The sequence below is a fragment of the Panthera pardus genome, unplaced genomic scaffold, assembly GCF_024362965.1.
Source record: "Panthera pardus isolate Hobbes unplaced genomic scaffold, ASM2436296v1 HiC_scaffold_7, whole genome shotgun sequence".
Lineage (NCBI taxonomy): Eukaryota > Metazoa > Chordata > Mammalia > Carnivora > Felidae > Panthera > Panthera pardus.
This window is the reverse complement of record NW_026527002.1, coordinates 12308824-12324032: the sequence shown is the minus strand read 5'-3', so window position 1 is coordinate 12324032 and position 15209 is coordinate 12308824. Positions and strand designations below refer to the sequence as shown.

The 15209-nt window shown below is 39.7% G+C and overlaps 1 protein-coding gene across 1 annotated transcript in view; it reads right to left on the bottom strand.

Annotated features, from left to right (window-relative positions):
* CLVS1 (clavesin 1) overlaps positions 1–14109 on the bottom strand; it is a 173600-nt gene extending 159491 nt beyond the window's left edge. The window contains exons 1-2 of the mRNA XM_019421260.2: positions 13936–14109; positions 1749–2376 (exon numbers count right to left, since the gene is read on the bottom strand). Of these exons, the coding sequence (XP_019276805.1) occupies positions 1749–2203 (455 nt within the window). The 5' untranslated portion in view covers positions 2204–2376; positions 13936–14109. The remainder of the gene's footprint in view (positions 1–1748; positions 2377–13935) is intronic.
* Between the last annotated feature and the right edge of the window lie 1100 nt (positions 14110–15209).

Below are 15209 nucleotides of genomic sequence, written 5' to 3'. Positions count from 1 at the left end.
GAACTTTTGGAGAGTGATACATGCATTCTTTCTCATTCAACATTTGTTGGATAGTGTGCCCTGTGCCAAAAAGATATGAAAGACACGAAACAGGCAGTTTCCTGACCTCATGGAACTTGCAGACTCGGGTGGAGAGGTAAGAAAGGGTATACAAGTAAACACACGATTATAGTAATGCCGGGTTGAGACAACTCGTTCTCCAGTCAGACTGCTGGGGGGTCCACTCCCACTCCATATTTCACTAGTTCTGTGACATTGAGTGAGCTACTTAATTTCTCAAAGTCTTGTGTCACCATATGTGAACTAGGGATAATAATAATACCTTTTGTGGAAAGTTCTCATTGGGTTAAATGAGACAATATACATAAATGCTTAACAGAGTATGAGGTAAGTATTCCAAAATAATAGCTGTACTAACAATGGTTCTTACACTCCTCTTGCAAATAGGTTAATGGAAATATGAACAAAAGAAGGGCACTTAACTAAAAAGGGTTGGGGCTGGCAGTAGATGAAGACTATAGAGTGAAGAAGCAGGAAGATGAGTATAAATGGTAGGGCAGATTGGGTCCAGGGTGGTTGGAATTGGGATAAGAAGTGGTGGTTCTCTCCTTTAGGTGCTTGTCGAGGCACGTCCAAAGGCTTGGAGGCATGGAAAAACCTCAGCCATTCAAAGCAAGGCTTATACTTCCTTCCAGCTGGACCAGAGAACGCGAAGGCCAGAGGATGAAGTACAGCAGGAGATAGGAGATGTACAAGATGGATTGCAAAGGACCTGACTTTACCTTGAAGGCTTCGCAGGTCATGGAAGAGTTTTCATCAGCAGAGCGACACCACAGAATTTTGGAAGGGTCACTCCAGCTACAGTATGGACTAGAATGGCTCGAGAAAGATTAGAGCTGAGGCAGGGGTCCCCGTGACAAGTCTGTCGCAGAAATTCAAGGGACAAATGAAGAGAACCTAAACCAAGGCAGTGACAAGGGGAGCAAAGAGAAGTGACGAGATTTGAGACTTTTGAGAAGAAAGGCGTGGGCCTTGGCAATTAATCGGATGTGAGGAGCAAAGGCAAGAAGCAGTCACGGACGACGCCCGGATTTCTGGGTGGGGAGAAAAGCAGGTATAGTGGGAAAGATGGTGTGTTCGATTTGACACATGCTGAGTTCGAGGTTCTTTACAGGATTTTCAGGGAGAGATGCACTTGGGTAGAGAGGTCTGGCACTCCGAAGAAATACAGGATATTAAAGTCATGGAGAGGATCCAAGAAATTATTTACGTGATGAAAACACTTGATTTAAAGCCATCTACTGAATCCATTTTTGTTGTTTTTGCTGTTAAAGATGGAAACACTAAAGGCAGAATATATGGTTCTTCTAGAAGACCAGCTTTCAACTTTATGAAAATAAATGACCCACTCTGATGAACATAATAATGATTTCTAAGGCGTCTTGCCATTCTAACACTACGATTCTATTGTTCCAAAACACTGCTGTGAATCTGGAAATGCATTTGATGACAGTAATCCTCTGGCCTTAAAACTTCCTTTGGGGTCGGGGAGGGGAAACTATATATATATATATATATATATATATATATATATATATATATATACATACACATATTTTTTTAAAGAAAAGCTCGTTAGTCACACATTTGTTTTCATTTTTTTTTAAATGAAAGCCATACGACCCTAAACATGCAGTACGTATGCTTATAAAAAGGAAAAACCAAGGAAAGACACTATCTACATTTACCTACTCTGGTCCCAATTGGCCGCAAACAGCAGAAGAATCTTCCTGCCGTAGTGATCTCGGCTTTCCAGCACTCCGGGGAACCCATCGATGAGAGCCCTCTTAATGCCAGGATCATCAGCCTTGAAGTTTTTGAACATGTCCAGGTGTAGCTGGCGGTACTGAAAGTACTGGGCCAGGAGTCTAAAGGCATCTGCTTGGTGAAACTTCCTGGCTCGGAGAAATCTCAGGATGAAGGCATCATCTGTACGCAAAAATCCAATGTCAGGCCTGGTGATGATCATGTCCCTGACTTGCTGGATATCCTGATGTAAAACATCTGGGTTTTCATTCAGTTCCAGGCGAGCTTTCTCTATAGTCTCTGGACTGAGTCCGGCCTGTAAATGGGTCATCTTGGCCAAATCTCCTTTCCAAGTGCTTAATTGCTGATATTTTGGAAGAAGGGAGACTGGTCCCATTCACCCGATGGTCTGCTGAAATCGGGGCCCATTCAACAGTTTTTCTGCTACCAAGCTGCCACTGAAACAGACAAATCGAAGGCCTTCTTTCTGTTCTTAGAAAGCAGTAGGACATTCAGGTCCTATGTGGTGGTGGCCATCCAGAAAGGAGGCAAAAACGAGACCATTTCTTACTGCAAAACAAATGCACACAAGAGAGACAAAACAGTGATGATACAAAGAAAATCTGGGCAAATTAATTGGAACTTAGATAAAAAAAAAAAAAAAAAAGGCAGTATTGTGCTGTGGATTTGATTAGGTATCCAAAGAACAAAGGCTAAATTATCTTTAAAATGGTGTAATTGGGATAATTTTATTGTTGACCTCCTGAATGCATAATATGCAAATATTTGGAACTTTCTAGTGACACTGATTAGTTACCATAATAGTGTATGGTCCGATTAGTAATAGATCGCTCTTTTATTAAGTACTTTAAGAAACACTAAGAAGAAAGATCCTTCTCTGTTACAGCATGCTTTATGGGGCTGTTCACAGGCCTAGATGTGGCAGAGAAATTAGGGCTGCTGTACAATTTATTAGCCTCCCCATTAGCCTCTTTTCTCAAAGAGAAGTACCTTTCACAGAAATGCACCCCCCCCCCACCTTTTTCAAAGGCAGTTATTTGCATCTTAACAATAAAAAGGGACTGTTAAAGGTCACTCTATCCTAACCCCACAGGTACCTAATTACTCAAAACTGAGCTGACAACAGCTGGGGGGAGGGGGAGGGGGGCAGCCTCGTGGCTGGAAGCCTGACCTTCAATAATCAAATTCAACAGCAATGAGAAAGGATGCTCACGTGTCTTACAAGCGGCTTTATTATTTGCCTTTGTTAGTCTTCTGTAGGAAAGGCAAAGGGATTTGAAACTCCTGATTGCTTTCCTGCTGACCCAATATCCACACAGGCTTAAAAATCCTCCCATTTACATAACTTTCCTGTCGTTCGGAGATATTATTTTACTTATGATGATTGTTTTAATCTCCTCATATATATCTCTTAAGATGTCTACACCTAAACGGTATACAGAAGGACATCTATATTATTTACATCTTCCTCATTTTAAATATAAATTCATATTTTAATGCCTTCAGATATTTGTTTGGTATGATCTGGAAGTTCTAAACATCAGAAGACATACTAGGTGTAAATGAACTTGAAGGCATATTTTTTTTTCCTAGCTTTCCTAGGTCGACAGTATCTGCAATCAGAGGAAGAATATTTATTCCCAACTTAGTTATTATTGGTAATGCTTTATCATACAAAATAATGTAAAAGACAAAATTATTCTTCTGCTTAATTTAGAATGACCAGTTAGTTCTTAAGGGAGACAGTCAACTCACACATTTCTGTTTTATATTGTGGTATAGGGGAGATGAAGAATAGTTAAAGTAACTGGTATTCATTGTCAAGATGAGGGAGTAATAGAAATTCGATGTGTAAAATGTTGGCTTTGTAGAATAGTTTGTAAGAAAACGGCATTTAGCTCTGCCATATGCAAAAACAAGAAATAGAATAAAGTCTTGAGCTTCACTAATTTTAAGGACTTAGGATTGTAAATGGAAAATAATGCTACGAACTATTCCCAGGATTGGAAGAAACTGCCAAACCCATCTCGTTCAACACCCATCTGATGTTAAAATTCCCTGTCTAGTAGCCTTACAAAAGCCGTTCAGAAAATTCCCTTGTTTGATGTCTCCTTTTCTAGTTCATCCCTACACTCACAGCAATATGTCCTTACTATTTCCACCAACGAACTGACCAGGAAGATCATATAATTTATTATCCAAATTTAGACATGAGGGGATGCTAATAATAATAATAATAATGCTAGCACAATAGCTATAAACTGGGACAATTCTAAGCAAACCCAGAAAGATGGTCACCCTACTAGTGATGATATTTTTGTTCCTATATCCAATAGACAAATTTCAGTACTCTTTATGGGTGACCCCTATCAACATTTTATATTGCTGACTTCATCCTTCTTAAAACTCTCTCCCCCATTCTCCCACTCTCTTTCTCTAACTCCAGACACCATGATTTTTCTTTTAGCCATGTTGATCCCTGCTCCCTCTTCTCTTTCTGTGAACACTTTAGTGGGTGTTTCCAGGATCTTGCCCCATGATGTGACCGCCTACGTGTAATATAACTTCCGTCTATAGCTCTTTCTCGGTCTCCAGGCTACATATCCAACTGCCTTTTCAGCAACCTCACGGACACATCTTCTACACACCACAGACTCCATATGCTTAAACCTGAACTAACCATCGTTCCTCATCTTGAATTTGTCCCTCCACCTCCATCCCTTAGTGACTAATGTCACCTTCTGTGCAGCTTCCATTCTAAAAACCTGGGAGTCCACTATTATTCCACTCTCTCCCTTATTGGCCACTTCCAGACAATTACTTCCATAATATTTCTTAAATCTGCCCATTTTTTCCATCCAATCTCACACTGTCTGTTTAGCCCTGCAACGTTCTCCCTATGGCACCTTTGCTGCCAAACTTGCCCTTCTCTCGTCCGTTCTCTGTATTGTAATTGAAATCTGCTCATGTCATTCCTTGAATTGTCCAATTGTCCTAGGATAAAGTATAAAACTATGTAATAAGGTTTTTAAGACCCTTCTCCGTGTGGTGCCTATCTCTCTCCAGATTCACCATCTGGCCAAGTAGCCACTCAGAGTCACTTGACATTTCTCCTCACCTCTCAGGACCTTGACAAAGAATAACCACTGACGAACTCCTCTTTGCCCTTCAGGAGTCATCTTGGACACCACTTTCTCTAGGAAGCCTCCCTGACCTTCACAGGTCACTGGTAGCCTCACAGCCCTGACCGCATCATTTCACTGCCATTTTCCTCCCTCCCTTTTTCCTCTGAACTCTTTGTGGAGAAGAGCTGGATCCCGCTCATCTGTGTATCCCCAGTACAGGGCCTGGCACAAAGAGTGTCACCTCCATGGGTGGAGCACCTTTGTTATGCTCACCAACTATCCTCAGCACCTAACACAGTGTCTACCGGGGCATAGGTGCCCGAAAAAATATAGAGAGTAAATGCATAAAGAAGGTAGTCAAAACATTGTTTCAATGAGTGAGTTGCTTCCCATTCTGTTGGATGCCTCTGGAATCATTTTCCTTAAATGACAGTGTTGCAGCTAACTTAATTTCCTAGGAGAATTTAGCCTAGGCACGTTGTACTTCAAATCACTGCCTCCTTGAAGCATGCTCGGTGATGGTCCCTGTTCCAAGCCATGGCACAGGACGTTTAGACAAGTCATAGCAATAGCTTGTCCCCTTCAGAAGATTTAAAGGTTCTGGGAGCAAGTTAAACACCTTATAGTTCAGGGAACTCTACAATGTTTCTGAAATAAATTACTATGGGTTCAAGGAGAGAGCGGAGGTTGCGTTTTTCATGGCCTGCTTCCACACATAGCTATGCCTCCAATCTATAATAACTGAAATAAATTTGCTTCAATCTACATCTTTATTCTGTCCTCAGCATACAGTAGAAGCTTCTGGGGAGAGAACCCAAGCTAGGATCGCTGGGTTTCATACTCAGGATGAAACAGATATTTTCCATTAAAGGCAAATCCTTCACTTCAGATCTCTGAATAAACTGCTACTTTAACAACAATGTCAATTGATAATATTTAAGGCTAAAAATGCTATGCCGTTCAAGAACGTTCTCCAGGACGTAGCATTTCACTTGACTGTCATCTTCTGTTCACGTGAAGGACTTGGTTCTCATTCAACTTTTCTAAATTTGTCAAACAAGGATAGAGGGATACATTGGACTTGGTATCACATGAAGTAGGAGTCGTTTTCTGTCCTAGGGGTATGAATAATAACAAGAGCTTTAATTTCCAATTTATTATAACTGTAGTTATTATGTCCCAGGCACTTAATACTCTCTATTTATATATTACATTCCTTAATCTTTAGAACAACTGTATGAGAAGAGTATATTATTGTCTGCATTTTTCAGGTGAGGGAACTGAGGCATAGAGAGGTAAAATGAGTTTCCCAAGGTTACACAGCTACTAGCTGGCAGATATTGGATTCAAGACCAAGTAATCTTTCTCCAGTCCCATGCTCTTTTCTACTGTGCTGTCCTGCCTCTTATGTGTAGCAAAGAGGTTCTAAGATTTACTACTTAAGAGCTGTGTGACCTTCAGTGAGTCACCTTCCCTCTCAGAACCCTACTGTCCTTTACTAAAATTCCTTCTAGATTTACCACTCTATAAGCCTAAATGTGCTGAAGGAGTTGACAGACATTCTTCGGTAGCCTAATACCATACCTTACAGAAGTCTAGTGTTGTCCTTGTTTCTTCGCCAGAAGATGACTAAAGCTGTTTAAAAAATCTAGCTGTCGATGCCTTTTCCAGCTGTCGCAAACTTTTGCTCTTCCTTTATGTATTTTCCTTTGGCTAAAATGCCAGATCAAAGATCTTGCCATTCTATTTGAAGGATTGATACTTTGCCATGCCTAGCAGAGTGCGAAACATGATCCGGGGACTGAAATGTGCTTGATAATCAACAAGGGTACTTGAGGTAGATGCATGTGGGCCTCAGAAACCATCTTTCCCATTGCTGTTTGGGTCCCAAATGATTCTTTTTTTAGACATTGTTACAGATACATGGAGAGTAACTCACCATGTGCCCTAGGGAGCCCAACATAGGAGCTAACTTCCACTTCTAACAGCATGTTTTTTCTGATAAACTACACATTTAAGTAGTAGTATTTTGTATGAGAGAGAGAAAAGAAGAATCTTTGTATCGTGATATTTGAAATCATGGCATCCACAGATTTAAGATTCTCACTTCCTCTCAAGTTTCCATTAGAAAAGATCTATTTGTGTATTCCCTTATGCAAAATTCAGTGCACGTGCGTGCGCGCGCACACATACCACACACACACACACACACACACACCCCTACACACCTATAAACATATATCCTAGTATTTATGAACTAAAGAGTCCAGGTGTAAAAGTCATTTCAGAAAGCAAAATAATTCAAATAAAATTGATTTTGGTTATTTTATAATTTATTACTTTCATTTATTTCATTATCTTCAGAAACACACATTAAATATAAGCCAATAACCAGATCTTGTCTACAGACTATGTACATGTGTATGTATTATCTCAAAGCATTTTACACCAATTATCTTTCTTCATTGTTACAGTGATACTGCAAGAAATAGAAGCAAAAGAATTCTTTAGGAGATGCTGAGGACCATGTGAACTGATGTAGGTAAAAGTGCTTTGGAAATAAAAAGCTCCATTTTACACTTACTGTAATCTTGTTGATACCATAATTTTGTTGTTTCCAGGTAAATAAAAAGATACTGAGTCTTAGAACAACTAAGCACTGGTCTTAAAGTCAGATAATAAACTAATGTTAAAAACTCGGGGCATGAGGAAACAAATATTTGTTAGAGTACTTATTATGTGTCTACAGCTTTGATGTTCTATGATCTCATCTCCACACCAACCTTTAAAGCCGGGTTGTTAATTATTATATGAGAGGATAACTCTGAGGTTTAGATAGATTAATTATAACTAGAAGAATGAAGATTCACACCTCAGTCCACCTGACATAAAGCCCATGTTCTATCAATGACCTTGCCCTGCCACTCAGTGTAGGTGATTTCTCTACACCACTTGTGCCCTCACAATGACTCACTCACACAACAGGCACACACCCACGCCCCACCAGTCCTAAGGAAGATCATTTAAAGGATGTTGTAAAGTTGGCCAGATCTGGGGAGGAAAGAGTATATTGTTGTCACGACCAGAAAGATAACATCTATGAAGCCTAGATACTGTTGGAAATATAAGAACATCAATAAATAATGAAAATACTTCAAATATTTATTGCATTGGGATGTTCTTGGTAATACAAAGAATCCTTTTAAGTACACATAAATTTAAATTAATATAAATATACGTGAGAAACTATACCCATATTTGTTTTTATGAGAAAAAAAATGAAAAGTGAATCTCAGAGATAAACCTTTCCACATGAAAGTCTAATCAACTACCTCATTCATTAGTAGGTGTGAAAATTATGTTTCCAGATTTTAAATGAATATTGAATTAAGTTAACCCCAATGACTCTTCACCTTTCTAAAATCTCACTTCAAAATTTTTAACTATGTTTTTCCCCTAGGAATGCTGAAAGGGATTTTTATACTGAATGAAATAAAAATAGATGCTGCTGATACATCTAGACAAAAATTGAAAATCACAGTGAGCAAAAATCTTTTTTTTTAAGTACAACTGTATTTGAAATCTTTTCCGAAAGATGATAAGCTCCCTTACTGCCAGTGGCACCTACATTTAATCTTAGAGGCTGGCTGATTATAATATTCTTTGGTGCTAAATAGAAAAGAGTCTTTTTTCCAAATGATGAATTTGAAACTGACCATTAGGGCTTGTATGACTTCTCTGCATAAGTACTGGCAAAAGAACATAAATCCTGGGAGAACAGAATGGTTCCTAGTCCATCAGTGTTCTCTCAAACATTACCCAACTTGCAGTTATGAACTACTTATACCAGGGGCAGGAAGAGAAGTCTAGAAGGGTAAAAGGGAGACCTTTAATCATCTGAAAGTACAGTGTGACCAGAATTTAGCCCCTGGCTCACGGTCAAATGTCTATCACCTTTAGCTCAATCTTAGCCCAGGGCTTACCCTTGCCATATAAATATTCATTGTGTTGACTCCATTGGCACCCTTTAAAATAGCAACTAAGCACACAGTCATCTTCTCCCATTTGCTCTTGCCCACAAGAAAGATTAAGAGTAAATTGGAATGAGTTCCATCAGAGTAGGGACACTGGGAACTTGTACCCAAAATAAATGCCAGGTCAGAATTAGAGTAGTCTGGGACGCTGAAGATGGACCTTTTGACAGACGATTGTGACCTTTGTTCTAGAACAAGCTATACGACTTTTATTCTTTTAGTTTGCTTTGGGAAAAATAATTCAAGGAGTTGATGGAAAAGACAACTTGTAAAGAAGGCATGGGGTTTTTCTGCCTCTTCACTGTAGAAGGGTATTTAGTTGAAGTAGTGTTTACCTTACACCTCACTGTATGTTAAATAAAGACAATCTACAGGGAAAAATGTATTAAGATGTAGAAAATTAGACTAGAACTTTTTCTATGCTATTAAACTATCCCCATAAGAAGTCACTGGCAGTCAATGCCCCAATTTAAAATTTAATTTTAGTTGTGCTTCTTAGGAGTATCAGCAGGAGGGAAAGGAAAAAACAAACAAACATGTGACTCTTCTCTCATCAAGGGAAGAGGGTATTTCTCTAAGAATAGACTCTTTAGAGGAAGAGGATCTGGAAAAATGTAAGAAAGGCAGGGTTCACCCAAAGACGGCCACTAAATCCACTTGCTTTCTTTTCCTCTCAGTGTTTTCCCCAGCATTCTATGTGACTGGGACCCTTCTAGATGTGATTAGGCAGATGATGTTGGCCACAGGAATCAAAGTTAAGAAAACTTCGAGGTCAACATAGAACACAACAAGGTGCATAAGGGTGAGGTGGGAAGAAAGGGGTTATTTGTATAAATTTCTCCTCAACTACAGTTATAATTTCTAAGCTGTTATTGTCTTAGATCCCAGGATGGTTCTTGTTTTGTTTTAGTATGAGTGCCATTATTTGTTAATCAGATATTAAGGTGGAAATGTTTAAAAAGAAGGAAATTGTTTGTTGTCTTTACTTCTCAAAGTGTGGTCCATGGATCAGCAGCATCAGCAGGACCCAGGAGCTTATTGGGAATACAGGATGTCAGTACCCACCTAGACCTGCTGAACGGGTACCAGAATTCCCAGGCAATTTGTATGTACGTTGTTTGGGAAGCACTGCTCAAGAGGATTTGCAGTGAATCGAAAGGATTGAGAAGGTAGGTTAATTACCTGTGAGGTCAAGCTCACACTGTCTGTGAAAAACGGTGCTACTGTGTCCAACAGGAGACTAAAAGCACATCCAGTGTCTCACTCCTTTTGGAATACCAATGCTCATAAAAGTTTATCAGATCACTCACTCCATTAATTGTACACGTGCTTGTGTGCTCTATATGTAAACAGAAAACAACGAAGAAAGGAAGGGGTGGGGTAAGCAAGAAATGCTAAGAGAAAGGAAGGGAGAAAAAGAAGGAAGAGAGAGAAAAAGAGGAGAATCTCATGTTTTGTTTATTTTGTGTTATTTTGATCACACATCAGGCTAGAGTTCTCTTACTCATAAAACCTGTGATGGGAGCCCTTCCGCCATTCCCAGGCCCAGGACTTCCCTTCCTCCCAAACTACAACATAATGAACACTGAATACACTATGTAACTTAAGACATATAAAGGTATGGAGCTTTAGGCAAGACATTTGACCAGTAACAGAAGCTGAATTGACATGATGTGATTTTAAGGAGAAGAGGTGGAGAAAGTTGGCTTACATAATATCAATAAATTGGAGATGTGGTTAAAAGGGTCCAGAAGACAAGAGCAATCATCTTGAAACACATATGGGGAAAATTCCTGCTGGCTCAGAAATCAGGAAGAAGAAAGGCTCATAGAAAGTTAGCTGCCTACACAGAAAACTTTCTCATACCGAAACATGTCCATGAAAAGGGAGAGCACCTGGCCAGAGAAGAGATGATAAAGGGCTGTGAAGGGGAGCAGAGGTAGTGAACAATAATGAGCTTACGAACTGAATAAATGAAAGGTTTTTGAGGGAAGGTGAGTGTCCAGTTGATTTCCACATCCATGAAGAATCAAACCAAAGACAAACTTCACTTTAGCTAAGACAAACTTGGATAGAAAGGTAAGCATGGTTCTGTCTAGAGAGATACAACACTTGGGATTGATGTTAGGGGGTTACAGACTTGCAGTAATTCACACTGTGGATCTCCTGAAACAAATTTATCCCACTGAAATCTGGATAAAATGAACAACGATCAAAATTATCAAAATTTGGGAGAAGGGTGTAATGTAGGAAAAGATCTCTCTTGGCAATGTTGAGGGGTATTTCCGGGCTGACTACATGGGACCAAACTTCGTAGTTTTTATATTCATTTTGCTATGTTACCTCCTGTCTCAGTAACTATGTAACAGGAAAGGAGAGATGATCCAAATAAGTCTGAATCCACTTACTAAGGATGACTCTGCTTTGAGGAAGTGTGTGTAAAGTCATGAATAGACTTCTCAGGGTTAATAAGGTGTCTTTTTGTAAAGCTTGCAAAAGTGAGAAGACACCACTAGCTCTGAAGAGTTCCCGAGTCCCCCGTTTGGGAAATAAAAATTTACCAGCTTTGCACTCCATGATTCCAAAAGGATGTGCCCTTTGTGAACATGTCTACAAAAATGTATGATGCCACTGTGATGGAAAATATGTCTTCTGTTCACCTTTAAATCCATTATAAAAATGAGAATGTTATGTTACTGAAAATACGAAAAAAGTGAAATAGCCCTTAATAGAAGAAAGAATAAAAGAAGCAGCCAGGATAGGAGCACTCTATAAAAATTAATAAGCCTAGCATAATATTTCATCAGAGAAAGGCATCACTTCTGAGACAGATGCCTGTAAATCTCACCGAAGCAGCATTGTTTTGAATTTTCCCCAACCTCAGGAAATTGTATTAAGCACAGGAAGGCAGCAGCATTAGAGGCACTGGATTCCTGGCCTGAGTTTCTGTTTTGAAGCAGCTAGAACAGGCAATATGTACACTTTAAAAAATTATCTGGGATGAACCATTCTTTGCAAACAGATAAGGGTATATTAAGAATCTTGTTTCTTTAGGATGTGAGGGGTCTTTTTTTACTGTGGATATTACCAATCTAAAGACAGTATATAAATGAGCAAATATTTCACCAAATATTTTCACTAGTTTTTTTAGTTTGAGTTCAAAAGTGGATGAATTTTAGAGGCAAATTGAATTATGCCAGTATTTATGTAATTAATAGCAGCAAGTACCTTTTGACAAAATCTACTCTTCTTCATTCCAGAAGAGTATTTGGTGTGAATTTTTCCTCAAAACTTCTTCCAGAAGATACTTGTTTCTGACTAGCTTTATTTTTGACAAAATGAGCAAGCCAGTTTAGACAAAACTTGCTTTATTGACTCTTTTTTTTTTTTTTTTTAAGGAAAGCAGAATAAATGTACAAGAGTGATTTTTAAATAAGCCTTCTCTGTGCTCTGGTTTAAACTTAATTGTTACATGTGACCTGACATTATTTTCATATGAAAACACGATCCATTTCATTTTTAATTAAGATGTTATTTTGTTATTTTTATGAAAAATAATTTGCAAACAAAAAAACCCACCCAATACTTTGCTCTTCAGTGATAATTGATTAAATGGGTATTCATTGAAAGATTTTCATTGCTGACAGGCTCAAGTTCTTATTTTCTGATGTTTGTTAACTCTTATAAAAGAGATGATCCTGGATAAATTAAAGAGGTGCTATGACTTGGGTTTGGACCTTCCGGATATTTGAAAGATGTTCCAACTTCCCTTCAGCTGAGATAGAAAATGATGGCACTCTAAAAGCAGAGCCCAGCAGAACATAGTTACATAAAATGCCTTTTCAATTTTTGCACTCTATTACCCTTTACTATTATGGGAAAATGGTGTTATCGCCTGATTACTGAGAAAGCACACAAAAATCTCGCCTTCCAAATCCGAGTCAGTCCTTGACTAGTGATGAACAAAGACAGGCCATCTGCTCTGAATATCATTACTACTTTGGCCTTTTGGCCAAGGGATCTATCTTCTCTGCCTCAAAGAGAGGTTTAAGGTTGGAAAACCGAAATGAAATAACTAGACAGGAAGAGACCCTGGAACAAATAGCACTTTCCAATGAGAGCCACATTTGTTAGGTTATCATCATCAGCATTTTAATTTTTACTCTGGCCACAGAGTTCATCTTTGGGGGTCTCCATTTTACAAAACATTTCAGTAAAAAACTTAATTCCAGAGTTTCTGTAATAAACGCTTAGGAAGGCAAATTGGCGTGTGGGTGAATATGAGTCATCAGTCACCCCCACCCTGCTTCCTGGTGATTCTCCATTGGAAAACCAGAAACACAGATTGAGCTTACATATCTGTTTTGCTGGAATAACACTATACCCCAGGCCATGTTAATTTGCTGAACTAACTAAAACAGCCCCTAATCTGCTGAAAGGCAGCTGGCTAACTGCTGGTGTCTGGCAAGTGCCCCATCTGTCCCCCTGTTCAGGGTCTCTCTCTGTCCTGGCTTCACTTTCCCTTTCTCTCAAGCAGGCGTCTCTTTGTTTTCAAGGGTGTCGTACACCTGAACTTTCCTTCCTGCGCCTGAAAACTTGGGTTCTTTTGCTCTACCCTGAGGACCTCGGGCTTTGTCTAAGTGACAAGACACAGTTGTGTGGACTGTAGTTACGGCGCTGGTGATGGTGGAGATCATGACGGTGATGGTGGAGAGATGGGGGTGCTGATGGTGTAAGGGAGCGCAGGCTGAGCGGGCGCCGGGAGGAGGAGGATGGACCGCGAAGGCGTGGAAAGTGGGGTGCGGGAGGGATGGAGTGCGGAGGGATTGCAGATGGGAGCTGTCCACGCACCGAAGTGCTGAAACGCCGCAGCCATGGCATCGCAAGAGCTGGGGGGAAAGGCGGGGAGGCGCTGCAAATACAGAAGGGAGAAAAAAGGCAACAAATACCTTCACACAGCCGCTCAGCCTTGCTTTAGGAATGTGTTTCTGCAGGTGTCCTCGCTGCTGAGCTGAGTGGGTGAGATCCCCTATTCTGGCAGGTTCGGGCTCAGATTTCTCTAGAAAGCTGTGAATGAGAGCCCCGGCTCCACGGGGCTGTGATTTTGGTAGGAGGCGTGTGCGCCGGAGACTCGGTCCTTCTATACCAAGCCTGGCTTTCCCCTGGGTCCTAAGTGCCTCCGCACCGCCGCTTTCCCCCGTTCCATCAAGACAATACCAAGAATTACTGTAATTTTGTAACACCTGGGACAAAAAGTACAGGAACCATCACCCCCGACCCCAACTACCACCAATCTCAAAAACAGAATCTTTCAGATTAATGCAACCTCTGAAACGGACCCGTGTGTGTGTGTGTGTGTGTATGTAAATTTAACAAATGAAAAAGTATCATTTGGAAAAGCACAGATTATTTTATTAACAAATGGTAGTGAGAAAATAAACAACTTGGAAAAGGCTCAAATTAACCCTCACCGCACCAGAATTAGCTACACAAAGATTAATGAACTAAATAAAAAATAAAATTATTTAAAAAAAATAAACTAGAAGAATATAAGAAATATTTTACTGATAAAGAAGGCTTTTTTTTTTAACGTTTATTTATTTTTGAGACAGAGAGAGACAGAGCATGAACAGGGGAGGGGCAGAGAGAGAGGGAGACACAGAATCCGAAACAGGCTCCAGGCTCCAACCTGTCAGCACAGAGCCCGATGAGGGGCTCGAACTCACGGACGGTGAGATCATGACCTGAGCCGAAGTCGGACGCCCAACCGACCAAGCCACCCAGGCGCCCCAAGAAGGCTTTTTAAGAATAAGAGGAATAGAAGCAATCACCACCCCCAAAATATCAATAAGATGGAATGCATAAGAATACTCTCAAATGTAAATTATCATAAAAGCATAAGTATAAATGACTATTTGGAAAAACTGCAACAGATATATGTTTCATACAGAAAATATCTCATATATCAAAAGAAAAATTCTTATGGCTTAAGAGGAAACAAGGAGAAAGAGCAAATGACAAAGAATTCACTAAGGAAAGGTAAGTGTATATGAAACCTATTTTAAAACATCGACCTTACCAGTATACAGATATGTAATTTAAAATAACACCAAGGTGCAGTTTGGGCTGAGGTTGTAAGTCTACTTAATGTCCCATACTGTTACAATAGTAACAATACTATAATAATAGTAAGAATATGTAACATTTGTATAGGCCTATTTTG